Raw genomic sequence first — 14,406 nt, forward strand, 5'->3', positions numbered from 1 at the left:
TCCTCTAGAGCAGTTTTGATCTCATAGGTAGTGATTCAAGTTGCAGTTTATTGGCAATAGCATTCCAGACCCTGGGGGCATCAATAGCAAAGGCCCTTCCTCCGGTTTTTGCACGGCAATAGGGAATGTGAAGCTGGTAAATGAGCGAAGACCTGAGGTCAAATTTGTTCTTTGAAACAGAGAGGAGATCCAGTAGGTAGTCTGCAGATTTTTTTGTAAGTACATCGTGAATAAATAAGATCTGGTGCACAAGCTGTCGAACATTAAGAGATGTTAAGTTTGACCCAATGTAGAGATCACAGTGGTGAGTCCTATATGGGCAGTTCAATGTAAATCTTAAGGCCGAGTGATAGATGGAATCAAGCTTCTTCAGTACAGTACTTTGGGCTGATTTATACACGATGTCACAATAGTCAAGTAGAGGCAGTATGGTAGCTTTTATCAATTCCAAACGGAACATTGGGGGGAAGCAGTGCTTGTGTCGATACAGAAAACCAATTTTTATTTGTGTCTTTTTACCAATATAATCAATGTGATCTTCAAAACTAAGTTTTGAATCCAGGATGACCCCAAGATACTTATAGATATTAACATGCTCTATTTGATAATTATTCAAGGAATGTAATTGGGGAAAAATAACTTCCTGCTTTAGTCCCGGAGAGAAGCATAGCACCTTGGTTTTGGAGGTATTCAGGACTAGTTTAAGAGAAACTAGCTGATGTTGTAGTTTGTTGAAATCACCCTGGAGCTTAGCAATCACGTCATCCGGAGAGCGGCCAGCAGTAATCAGTATCGTGTCATCTGCAAAAAGATTTACCCTGGAATTATCCAGTTCAGTGGCCAAGTCATTGACATACATACATACACACACACAGATACACACACAGATACACACACACAGAGACACACATACACACACATACACACAGATACACACACTATTACACTATTCAACTACAGACGAGAGACCTTCTGCAGTGATCTGTCAGTGCAGGAGCGGAGCTGCTGTGAGGCGAGGTGCTTGGAGCTCTCTGATTGGTCCAAGCGGCGACTTGGAGCCAATCAGATTTGGTTCCTCCCTAGCCACGTGACGCGGGATTTTTTTTTCCCGCAAAATTTTTGAGGCTCCTCCTCGGCCAGGCGCCATTTTGAGAGTCGTGAGGTGCGGATTTGAATTTTTTTTATTTCGGAGCAGAAATTAACGACGATGACGACCCCCCAGGGGTGCGAGATCGCCTCTCGTGAGGGAAAACGTGAGGTAAAAAGTGGCCTCAAATGTCCAGCCCGTGATTCGCAGATAGTTTAAATATGCACTGTTGAATTTATGGGCAGTGTTGGGTCTATGGGGCGGTGCTGAATCTATGGGGCAGTGTTGAGTCTATGGGCAGTGCTGAGTCTATGGGGCAGTGCTGAGTCTATGGGGCAGTGTTGAGTCTATGGTGCAGTGTTGAGTCTATGGGGCAGTGTTGAGTCTATGGGCAGTGCTGAGTCTATGGGGCAGTGCTGAGTCTATGGTGCAGTGTTGAGTCTATGGGGCAGTGTTGAGTCTATGGGCAGTGCTGAGTCTATGGGGCAGTGTTGAGTCTATGGTGCAGTGCTGAGTCTATGGGGCAGTGCTGAGTCTATGGGGCAGTGCTGAGTCTATGGGGCAGTGCTGAGTCTATGGGGCAGTGCTGAGTATATGGGGCAGTGCTGAGTCTATGGGGCAGTGCTGAGTCTATGGGACAGTGCTGAGTCTATGGGCAGTGTTGAGTCTATGGTGCAGTGCTGAGTCTATGGGACAGTGCTGAGTCTATGGGGCAGTGCTGAGTCTATGGTGCAGTGTTGAGTCTATGGACAGTGCTGAGTCTATGGGGCAGTGCTGAGTCTATGGGGCAGTGTTGAGTCTATGGGGCAGTGTTGAGTCTATGGGACAGTGCTGAGTCTATGGCACAGTGTTGAGTCTATGGGACAGTGCTGAGTCTATGGGGCAGTGCTGAGGCTATGGTCATTGACAAAATACAAACGATTTAATTTGTGAATAGTTTACCTCGTGAGGGGCATAAGATGTGCCAGTATTCGTCGAGATGACTGTTTTCTTTACACCCCGCGAGTAATTTATTGCTTAAAGGAGACATCGTGGAGGGAAACAATGGGAGTGATATAAAACTACATCTGTGTGCTTTGTGGTTGTTCCTACACGAATGTAGACTGTAGTAATGGTTATTAACCAGAGTGTACTGACAGTCTATAATGTAGACTGTAGTAATGGTTATTAAGTATGGTGAGTGTACTGACAGTCTATAATGTAGACTGTAGTAATGGTTATTAAGTATGGTGAGTGTACTAACAGTCTATAATGTAGACTGTAGCCTGGTTATTAAGTATGGTGAGTGTACTGACAGTCTATAATGTAGACTGTAGTAATGGTTATTAAGTATGGTGAGTGTACTGACAGTCTATAATGTAGACTGTGGTAATGGTTATTAAGTATGGTGAGTGTACTAACAGTCTATAATGTAGACTGTAGCCTGGTTATTAAGTATGGTGAGTGTACTGACAGTCTATAATGTAGACTGTAGTAATGGTTATTAAGCTGAGTGAGTGTACTGACAGTTTATAATGTAGACTGTAGTAATGGTTATTAAGTATGGTGAGTGTACTGAGAGTCTATAATGTAGACTGTAGCCTGGTTATTAAGTATGGTGAGTGTAATGACAGTCTATAATGTAAACTGTAGCCTGGTTATTAAGTATGGTGAGTGTACTGACAGTCTATAATATAGACTGTAGTAATGATTATTAAGTATGGTGAGTGTACTGACAGTTTATAATGTAGACTGTAGTAATGGTTAAGTATGGTGAGTGAGTTTACTGACAGTCTATAATGTAGACTGTAGTAATGGTTATTAAGTATGGTGAGTGTACTGACAGTCTATAATGTAGACTGTAGTAATGGTTATTAAGTATGGTGAGTGTACTGACAGTTTATAATGTAGACTGTAGTAATGGTTATTAAGTATGGTGAGTGTACTGAGAGTCTATAATGTAGACTGTAGCCTGGTTATTAAGTATGGTGAGTGTAATGACAGTCTATAATGTAAACTGTAGCCTGGTTATTAAGTATGGTGAGTGTACTGACAGTCTATAATGTAGACTGTAGTAATGGTTATTAAGTATGGTGAGTGTACTGACAGTCTATAATGTAGACTGTAGTAATGGTTATTAACCTGAGTGAGTTTACTGACAGTCTATAATGTAGACTGTAGTAATGGTTATTAAGTATGGTGAGTGTACTGACAGTCTATAATGTAGACTGTAGTAATGGTTATTAAGTATGGTGAGTGTACTGACAGTCTATAATGTAGACTGTAGTAATGGTTATTAAGTATGGTGAGTGTACTGACAGTCTATAATGTAGACTGTAGTAATGGTTATTAAGTATGGTGAGTGTACTGACAGTCTATAATGTAGACTGTAGTAATGGTTATTAAGCTGAGTGAGTGTACTGACAGTCTATAATGTAGACTGTAGCCTGGTTATTAAGCTGAGTGTACTGACAGTCTATAATGTAGACTGTAGTAATGGTTATTTATTATGGTGAGTGTACTGACAGTCTATAATGTAGACTGTAGTAATGGTTATTAAGTATGGTGAGTTTACTGACAGTCTATAATGTAGACTGTAGTAATGGTTATTAACCTGAGTGAGTGTACTGACAGTCTATAATGTAGACTGTAGCCTGGTTCTTAACCTTGGTGAGTGTACTGACAGTCTATAATGTAGACTAGTAATGGTTATTAACCTGAGTGAGTGTACTGACAGTCTATAATGTAGACTGTAGTAATGGTTATTAAGCTGAGTGAGTGTACTGACAGTCTATAATGTAGACTGTAGCCTGGTTATTCAGCTGGGTGAGTGTACTGACAGTCTATAATGTAGACTGTAGCCTGGTTATTAAGTATGGTGAGTGTACTGACAGTCTATAATGTAGACTGTAGTAATGGTTATTAAGTATGGTGAGTGTACTGACAGTCTAGAATGTAGACTGTAGCCTGGTTATTCAGTTGGGTGAGTGTACTGACAGTCTATAATGTAGACTGTAGTAATGGTTATTAAGTATGGTGAGTGTACTGACAGTCTATAATGTAGACTGTAGCCTGGTTATTAAGTATGGTGAGTGTACTGACAGTCTATAATGTAGACTGTAGTAATGGTTATTAAGCTGAGTGAGTGTACTGACAGTCTATAATGTAGGCTGTAGTAATGGTTATTAAGTATGGTGAGTGTACTGACAGTCTATAATGTAGACTGTAGCCTGGTTATTAAGTATGGTGAGTTTACTGACAGTCTATAATGTAGACTGTAGCCTGGTTATTAAGCTGAGTGTACTGACAGTCTATAATGTAGACTGTAGTAATGGTTATTTATTATGGTGAGTGTACTGACAGTCTATAATGTAGACTAGTAATGGTTATTAAGTATGGTGAGTTTACTTACAGTCTATAATGTAGACTGTAGTAATGGTTATTAACCTGAGTGAGTGTACTGACAGTCTATAATGTAGACTGTAGCCTGGTTATTCAGCTGGGTGAGTGTACTGACAGTCTATAATGTAGACTGTAGTAATGGTTATTTATTATGGTGAGTGTACTGACAGTCTATAATGTAGACTAGTAATGGTTATTAAGTATGGTGAGTTTACTTACAGTCTATAATGTAGACTGTAGTAATGGTTATTAACCTGAGTGAGTGTACTGACAGTCTATAATGTAGACTGTAGCCTGGTTATTCAGCTGGGTGAGTGTACTGACAGTCTATAATGTAGACTGTAGTAATGGTTATTAAGCTGAGTGAGTGTACTGACAGTTTATAATGTAGACTGTAGTAATGGTTATTAAGTATGGTGAGTGTACTGAGAGTCTATAATGTAGACTGTAGCCTGGTTATTAAGTATGGTGAGTGTAATGACAGTCTATAATGTAAACTGTAGCCTGGTTATTAAGTATGGTGAGTGTACTGACAGTCTATAATATAGACTGTAGTAATGATTATTAAGTATGGTGAGTGTACTGACAGTTTATAATGTAGACTGTAGTAATGGTTAAGTATGGTGAGTGAGTTTACTGACAGTCTATAATGTAGACTGTAGTAATGGTTATTAAGTATGGTGAGTGTACTGACAGTCTATAATGTAGACTGTAGTAATGGTTATTAAGTATGGTGAGTGTACTGACAGTTTATAATGTAGACTGTAGTAATGGTTATTAAGTATGGTGAGTGTACTGAGAGTCTATAATGTAGACTGTAGCCTGGTTATTAAGTATGGTGAGTGTAATGACAGTCTATAATGTAAACTGTAGCCTGGTTATTAAGTATGGTGAGTGTACTGACAGTCTATAATGTAGACTGTAGTAATGGTTATTAAGTATGGTGAGTGTACTGACAGTCTATAATGTAGACTGTAGTAATGGTTATTAACCTGAGTGAGTTTACTGACAGTCTATAATGTAGACTGTAGTAATGGTTATTAAGTATGGTGAGTGTACTGACAGTCTATAATGTAGACTGTAGTAATGGTTATTAAGTATGGTGAGTGTACTGACAGTCTATAATGTAGACTGTAGTAATGGTTATTAAGTATGGTGAGTGTACTGACAGTCTATAATGTAGACTGTAGTAATGGTTATTAAGTATGGTGAGTGTACTGACAGTCTATAATGTAGACTGTAGTAATGGTTATTAAGCTGAGTGAGTGTACTGACAGTCTATAATGTAGACTGTAGCCTGGTTATTAAGCTGAGTGTACTGACAGTCTATAATGTAGACTGTAGTAATGGTTATTTATTATGGTGAGTGTACTGACAGTCTATAATGTAGACTGTAGTAATGGTTATTAAGTATGGTGAGTTTACTGACAGTCTATAATGTAGACTGTAGTAATGGTTATTAACCTGAGTGAGTGTACTGACAGTCTATAATGTAGACTGTAGCCTGGTTCTTAACCTTGGTGAGTGTACTGACAGTCTATAATGTAGACTAGTAATGGTTATTAACCTGAGTGAGTGTACTGACAGTCTATAATGTAGACTGTAGTAATGGTTATTAAGCTGAGTGAGTGTACTGACAGTCTATAATGTAGACTGTAGCCTGGTTATTCAGCTGGGTGAGTGTACTGACAGTCTATAATGTAGACTGTAGCCTGGTTATTAAGTATGGTGAGTGTACTGACAGTCTATAATGTAGACTGTAGTAATGGTTATTAAGTATGGTGAGTGTACTGACAGTCTAGAATGTAGACTGTAGCCTGGTTATTCAGTTGGGTGAGTGTACTGACAGTCTATAATGTAGACTGTAGTAATGGTTATTAAGTATGGTGAGTGTACTGACAGTCTATAATGTAGACTGTAGCCTGGTTATTAAGTATGGTGAGTGTACTGACAGTCTATAATGTAGACTGTAGTAATGGTTATTAAGCTGAGTGAGTGTACTGACAGTCTATAATGTAGGCTGTAGTAATGGTTATTAAGTATGGTGAGTGTACTGACAGTCTATAATGTAGACTGTAGCCTGGTTATTAAGTATGGTGAGTTTACTGACAGTCTATAATGTAGACTGTAGCCTGGTTATTAAGCTGAGTGTACTGACAGTCTATAATGTAGACTGTAGTAATGGTTATTTATTATGGTGAGTGTACTGACAGTCTATAATGTAGACTAGTAATGGTTATTAAGTATGGTGAGTTTACTTACAGTCTATAATGTAGACTGTAGTAATGGTTATTAACCTGAGTGAGTGTACTGACAGTCTATAATGTAGACTGTAGCCTGGTTATTCAGCTGGGTGAGTGTACTGACAGTCTATAATGTAGACTGTAGTAATGGTTATTTATTATGGTGAGTGTACTGACAGTCTATAATGTAGACTAGTAATGGTTATTAAGTATGGTGAGTTTACTTACAGTCTATAATGTAGACTGTAGTAATGGTTATTAACCTGAGTGAGTGTACTGACAGTCTATAATGTAGACTGTAGCCTGGTTATTCAGCTGGGTGAGTGTACTGACAGTCTATAATGTAGACTAGTAATGGTTATTAAGTATGGTGAGTTTACTTACAGTCTATAATGTAGACTGTAGTAATGGTTATTAACCTGAGTGAGTGTACTGACAGTCTATAATGTAGACTGTAGCCTGGTTATTTAGCTGGGTGAGTGTACTGACAGTCTATAATGTAGACTGTAGCCTGGTTATTAAGAATGGTGAGTGTACTGACAGTCTATAATGTAGACTGTAGTAATAGTTATTAAGTATGGTGAGTGTACTGACAGTCTACAATGTAGACTGTAGTAATGGTTATTAAGTATGGTGAGTGTACTGACAGTCTAGAATGTAGACTGTAGCCTGGTTATTCAGCTGGGTGAGTGTACTGACAGTCTATAATGTAGACTGTAGTAATGGTTATTAAGTATGGTGACTGTACTGACAGTCTATAATGTAGACTGTAGCCTGGTTATTAAGTATGGTGAGTGTACTGACAGTCTATAATGTAGACTGTAGTAATGGTTATTAAGCTGAATGAGTGTACTGACAGTCTATAATGTAGACTGTAGTAATGGTTATTAAGTATGGTGAGTGTACTGGCAGTCTATAATGTAGACTGTAGCCTGGTTATTAGTATGGTGAGTGTACTGACAGTCTATAATGTAGACTGTAGCCTGGTTATTAAGTATGGTGAGTGTACTGACAGCCTATAATGTAGACTGTAGTAATGGTTATTAAGCTGAATGAGTGTACTGACAGTCTATAATGTAGACTGTTGTAATGGTTATTAAGTATGGTGAGTGTACTGGCAGTCTATAATGTAGACTGTAGTAATGGTTATTAAGTATGGTGAGTGTACTGACAGTCTATAATGTAGACTGTAGTAATGGTTATTAAGTATGGTGAGTGTACTGATAGTCTTTAATGTGTACTGTGTACTGATAGTCTTTAATGTCACAAGCGACCTGCCCATCACAAATGAAAGCTCAACACAAAGTGACTTCATCGTGTGGAAATGTATTGCAGTTAAATATTTTAAATGCGTGATGTTAATTCTAAATCTGGAGGGGGGGAAACCGGAGGAACCAGAAACAAATCCACGTGACCACGAGGCGAGAGACACTCACACTCCAAATATACTACCAGCAGCTCCACTGTCAACAACAACAACCGCAGTTCGCCACCAAGTGGCGGTGACGTCACCACGACACTTGTGCCAGGCCATGTGCACCTTGAGGCCACGTGAAATGTCGAACGCCCGCTGGCAGGAGGTCACGGGGCAGACCCAGGTGCCACGGGTCGACTGACTGAGACGACTGGCTGATGCACCACCTGTGCCCCCTACTGTGCCAACTTGCTGTCGTCAACGGATGGCACCTCAGCCAGCCAATCACAGTGGGTGACTTCCTCCAATATTTGAGGCACCGCAACCTCAGCAGGGTCATCCCCACTTTGTCCCACGTTTTCCTGGCTGAGGGATTTCCCCTTTACTAGGACCTCAGGAATGCTCAGAAAATCTGCAAACCTGTTCCTCGGGGTCGGATATTGGATCACCGTTCTTTCCCCTAATGACGGTAATAGGTGTGGCGCTGCAGGTTACTTTTTTGATGGAGTTAAATAGAGATTTGTGATCGCGGGCCACTGAGGCAGACTCCATCTCCTCAGCAACCCGCGACCACCACCCATCCTTGCAGCGCCTCACGGCTCCCCGAACCTCCGAGCGAAGGCTGCGGTAAGCCTCATTCTCCGACGTGGGACGCTGTAGCCAATGAGAGTGGGCCTGTCGATTTTTCTCAGCCAGCTTGAACACCTCCTCTTTTCAGCCAGGGTCTCTGGGGAGGTCTGGACCGTGTACCCAAAGCAGCCATTGCAACTACATGAGCTACAGTCCTAAACCTCGCCCATTTCCCCTCGACATCAAGAGGAGTGGGAGACGATGCCAATCCCAGCCGCAAGCGATGATGAAATTCTCGTTTGTAACTTTCATCAGCTAGCTGAGACCATGCCACTAAGGGTTTGAATGGGGTCCTGGGTGTACACCCACCACCGGAGTGGAAGAATTGCAGGTGCATCTTACAGATGACAAGTCGATGGTCAGTGGGCAGATCAGCTCCGCGGTCGGTCCTGGTGTCAAGGACATGGGCTCGCATTCGCTGTTCAGTCACTATGTAGTCCAGCAGATGTTCTTGCTTGGACCCGGCATGCATCCATGATGTGGTGTGGATGCTCCGATGCCGGAACAGTGTGTTGGTAATTACAAGCCCATGGGCTGCACAAAAATTTAGCAGCCTCCTGCCGTTGTTATTGAGCTGATCTGCCCGATGCCTTCCAATTACTCCAGACCAGGTGCCAGCATCATGACTAACTTGGGCATTGAAGTCACCCAACAAGATGACTATCCCGAGGGGCCACTTTAGCCAGCACCTGTGACAGGAGGTCATAGAAGGCATTTGACTCATTGGCCTTGCTTGCATCCCTCCACGGATGTTCGTCTTTGGTGGGGGCATAAATTACCATGACCACCACTCCTCGCCTGTGGTTGATGGGAAGGCGAGCCCAAAGTAGCCTGGAGCTTACAGCTTCCCACACCTCATCACCACGCTCCCACAGCCCTTCATTCTTTTATTCAGAAAAAGAGCCACACCCTGTTGTTTGGCAGTCTCCTGCCCCGTATAGAGGACTGTCCACCCCTCATGGTGGCAGGAGCCAGAGCCGGTCCACAGGACCTCCTTATTACCACAGAGATCCAGGCGGTACCGGTCCAGCTCTTGACAGAGGAGTGGCAGCCTCTCCTCCGCAGTGAGCATTCGAACATTCCACGTGGCCACACGTAGTGTTTTTTTTGTTGTTTTTGGAGGAGCCCCGAGAGGCTCCGCCAAATGGGGTTTGGTCAGGAGACGTCATAGACGCCTGTCCCCCCGGGGCCTCCGGCACAAGCTTATTTATAAAATGTTGTGGTCGTGGTTTAGTGGTAATTAATTGGAGGTGGAGGGGTTTCCAGCCCTTCACACCTGTCCAGAGCTCCCACTTAGCCACTGTGGTGGTTACAAACGCCATGAGGGGAAAGGCCAATCCGAATTGGCCCTCCCCCCCGGCACTGCCCACGGCAGCATTGCCCGTCCGGCACCACAAGGAGGTAGGGGGTTGTTTTGCCGGACACCACCACCATTACCACCACTACTACCACCAACACTACCACCACCATTACACCACCACTACTACCACCACCACTAGCACCACCACCACTTCCACCACTTCCACCATTACCACCACTACTACCATACACTACCATCACTACCACCACCACCACCATTACCACCACTACTACCAGCAACACTACCACCACCATTACACCACCACTACTACCACCGCCACTAGCACCATCACCACCACCACTTCTACCGCCACTTCCACCACCACCACCACCACTACTACCATACACTACCATCACTACCACCAATACCACCACCACCACTACTACCGTACACTACAATCACTACCATCACCACCACCATTACCAACATCACTACAATCACTGACCACCACCGCTACCACCAATACCACCACCACTACCAGGACGTTTGCGTGCTGAATGCTGGAATCTGATCCCGCGTCTCCTCCCTCTCCTCCGGCCCTCCCCCCTCACCAGCGGCCTCCCAGACGGCCTCCCCCAGCCCGGGCCCCGGCCCCGACCCCGGCCATGGCCACGGCCGCCCCCTCCGCGAGGGCTCGCTCCTCCTGGCCCATCCGGGTGCCCAAGCGCTCCGCGGAAGACGCCGGAGGAGGAGGAGCCGAGTCCCACGCGGCGCCCTCCAAGGTCGCTCGCCCGCTCCACGACGACGACGCTGGGGGGCCGGGGCCCGCGCCGGGGCCTCCCCGCCACGACCGTCATCTTCGTCGCCCCGTGACGTTCCGGGCTCTCGAGGGGGGGCGCCGCTGCCGGGAGACTCCGGCGGCGGCGGCGCCCCCCCAGGAGAGCTCCCGCGGCGGCGGCGGCGGCGGCGCCCGGCCGACGCCGGGAATCGGCCCGAGGGTCGCCCCGAAGCGCGGAGACGGCGGCGGAGAGTCGGGGCCGGCGCTCGGTGCCGACAAGTCGGCGGGCAAGGAGGAGGCGGAGGAGGCGGAGAGACGCAGGGAGGCCGCGGTTGGACCGCGTGCGGCGTGGAAGAGACACTTCGACTTTTGGTGGCAGGGCGTGGGCATGAGGGCGAGCAGCAGGAGGGGCGGAGGAGGAGGAGGCGGAGCGAGAGGAGAAGGAGGGGAAGAGGAGGCCGAGGCGGTGATGAAGGCGGAGGAGGAAGAGGAGGAGGAGGTTTTGGCCGGGCGGTCGCCGCTAAGCAAGCGGCGGGAGGTGGCGGCGGCGGCGGATTGCCCGGCGGGACCGAATCCCGATCCCTGCCCGGGCTCCTCTACCTGCCGTGCTCCTCCGCCTCCTCCGCCTCCTCCGTCTCCTCCGTCGCCGCCGGCTCCTCTTCCGCCGCCGCCGCCGCCGGCGGTCGCGGGCAAGCGGCGCTCGGCCCCGCGTGGGGCGACGTTCCACTTCTCCTCGCTGATGCCGCGGCCGCTGGCTGAGCCGCCGCCGCCCACCGAGAGGCGCCGGGGTCGCGCCCTGGAGAAGCAGCGGCAGCGACGGAAACAAATTCAGCAACAATACCGGCAGCAGAGAGCGTCGTCATCGTCGTTCAGCTGTTGGTCGTTCTCGGACGCATCGTCGTCGTCGTCTTCATCATCATCATCGTCATCGCCGGAGGAGGTGGTGGAGGGGGACGAGGCGAAGGAGCGGAGGGACGACGAGGAGGAGGTGGTGGTGGAGGGTGACGAGGTGAAGGAGCGGAGGGACGATGAGGAGGAGGAGGGGGAGGTGGTGGTGGAGGATGACGAGGTGAAGGAGCGGAGGGACGACGAGGAGGAGGAGGGAGAAGTGGTGGTGGAGGGTAACGAGGTGAAGGAGCGGAGGGATGAGGAGAAGGTGGTGGTGGAGGGTGACGAGGCGAAGGAGCGGAGGGACGAGGAGGAGGAGGTGGTGGTGGATGACGAGGTGAAGGAGCGGAGGGACGACGAGGAGGAGGAGGTGGTGGTGGAGGGTAACGAGGTGAAGGAGCGGAGGGACGAGGAGGAGGAGGTGGTGGTGGAGGGTGACGAGGCGAAGGAGCGGAGGGACGAGGAGGAGGAGGGGGAGGTGGTGGTGGAGGGTGACGAGGTGAAGGAGCGGACGGACGACGAGGAGGAGGAGGTGGTGGTGGAGGGTGACGAGGTGAAGGAGCGGAGGGACGAGGAGGAGGAGGTGGTGGAGTCTACGGGGGGCGTCCGCAGGCTGCTGCTGAAGTTTCGCGCCAGCCGCCTGCAGCCGAGCGTCGACAGAGCACGAGACGAGGAGGAGGCGGCGGACAACGAGGAGGAGGAGAACGAGGAGGAGGAGAGGAAGACGAGGAGGAGGAAGAAGAAGAAGAGGAGGAGGAGGAGGGGACTACGGAGATCACGCAGTGCAGCCGATGATGGCGACTGCAAGTCGGGCGACGGGGTGGAGGAGGAGGAGAGGGTGGCGAGTCTCAAGAGGGTGGAGGAGTGCCGGATTCTCAAGCAGATAGACGACATCATGGCTGAGATACACCAGCTGGAGGGGAGATGCAGGGTGAGGAGGAGCAGATGAGGTGTAGGGTGGTGAGGAGGGGCTGGGTGGTGAGGTGTAGGGTGGTGAGGAGGGGCTGGGTGGTGAGGTGTAGGGTGGTGAGGAGGAGCAGATGAGGTGTAGGGTGGTGAGGAGGGGCTGGGTGGTGAGGTGTAGGGTGGTGAGGTGGGACTGGGTGGTGGGTCTTCCTCTGGATTTGGAAACTCGACAGATATAACATCGATTTGGATTGGATGATTTTTTTCTTTCAGCCAGATTAAAATATGAGCGTGGGGAAGTCATCTACATCATTAGACCTCCTTTGGCAGTACCAAAATATAATAATAGGGGTTTTTCCCCTTTTTTCTGGCAACAAACTGAAACCTTTTTACAAGGATTCATATTACAGCATTAACCACAATACCTGCAGTCAAAATGCAAGCAAAAAACACGCACTATGATAATATATATGTGGAATTGTCCTTGAAACCGCTTGTTCCACACCAAGGGACGGCTTTCTTGAGAGCCTCGACCCAATTGGTGCTCGACCAGAGGACGCCAAAAGGTTTCAGTTTTCTTGCCACAAAAAAAGGGGAAACCCCTATGATGTGGAAGTCCTCGTTTCTGCCACTCAGTTGAGTACATCCAGCATCGTTTCTCCAAAAAACACGACTCTCAGTGAATGCTCTCGATGAATTTGACTTGCTTTTGTCTGAACACCCTGGCTGTGAAGTCGTATCGACGGCTGGGTGTCTGGCCGAATGAAAGTTATTATTATTTTTGTTTTATCTCAGGCCAAGCTGGATTACATGTAAAGGTAATAAATAAGTCGGGGACATCCATACGCTTGAACGTATGACATGGCACCTTGAGCATATTTGTGCATGCGTCTAGGGCTTCCTGTGAACGTAGCAGACGCCTGGATGCTACAAGGGGGGGGGGGGATGATGTAACGCCATTGTTGGGCTGTATGCGTATTACCACGGGAGCTGACCTGTAATAGCGGACATGTGTCAGCAGGGGGTGGTGTACAGACCAGGTGTGACGAACAGGGCCCCCAGACCCCAAGATGGGGGGGGGGGGGGGGGCTGGGGGATGTTCCAGGGCCCCCTAGAGAGTTCCAGAAGGCTTGGCCAGGGGCGGAGAGACCCTGGAACGGGGATAAAAGCCGGACCCCTGAACGGGTTTGGCGGTCCTCGTCCACCTGAAGCTCTGAAGAAGTCTCTGAGCGCTACCCTGAAGACCCTGAAGACCCTGAAGCGAAGAGCCCAGTGACCCTGGCTAGGGTCGGGTTCAGACATAACCAGTGTAGGGTTAGCGCTAGAACCAGAGTAAGGGCACCGTAGTGTGGAGGGACTGCCTCCTGAGGTTATCGGCTGTGAGGGGTCGTCACCCCTCTGTGCTGTGGTTCCCTTGTTGAATAAACGTGTTGCCTCCAGCGAACCGTCTCGCCTCGTCTTGGACCCACTGCACGTGTAACCTGTGGTAATGAAACCTCTTGTCGCAAAAAATTAGCGTCGTGCGAACGTGAAAGGTGTTAACGAAGTAAAAATAAATTTTGATTTTAAGCTTTCGTGACTGCTAGGAATTCATGTTCTTGGTTCTTTCGGTAAAGTCACCACGTAGAAGGGAAATAATACAATAATAAAAATATAAAACAATACAATTCTCACGACGTTTCAACTGCAACACAAGCAATCGTCGTCAGGTGTGAAAACCACAACAAGAAAAATAATAAAAATATAAAATAAAAATTCTCACAACGTTTCGACTGCAAC

General features: G+C 47.1%; 1 protein-coding gene across 1 annotated transcript; it reads left to right on the forward strand.

Annotated features, from left to right (window-relative positions):
• Nucleotides 1-1,134: 1,134 nt before the first annotated feature.
• On the forward strand, nucleotides 1,135-14,177 carry LOC142920159 (uncharacterized). The gene is made up of 3 exons (XM_076062629.1): nucleotides 1,135-1,258; nucleotides 10,670-11,881; nucleotides 14,163-14,177. Exons 1-3 carry the CDS (start codon nucleotides 1,208-1,210, stop codon nucleotides 14,175-14,177), a joined length of 1,278 nt encoding a protein of 425 aa, XP_075918744.1. The 5' UTR covers nucleotides 1,135-1,207.
• Nucleotides 14,178-14,406: the final 229 nt, after the last annotated feature.

This window comes from Petromyzon marinus, unplaced genomic scaffold (assembly GCF_048934315.1).
Source record: "Petromyzon marinus isolate PM22_M1 ecotype Great Lakes invasive population unplaced genomic scaffold, UKy_Petmar_22M1.pri1.0 PM_G_Scaffold_7, whole genome shotgun sequence".
NCBI classification, from domain to species: Eukaryota; Metazoa; Chordata; class Hyperoartia; order Petromyzontiformes; family Petromyzontidae; genus Petromyzon; species Petromyzon marinus.

Bases quoted from the DNA above. Each gene is read 5' to 3' on its own strand.
- LOC142920159 (XM_076062629.1), top strand. From the start codon at position 1,208: ATGACGACCCCCCAGGGGTGCGAGATCGCCTCTCGTGAGGGAAAACGT. The intron at 1,259-10,669 runs GTAAAAAGTGGC...CCCCCTCACCAG, and splicing joins CTCGTGAGGGAAAACGTGAG to CGGCCTCCCAGACGGCCTCC.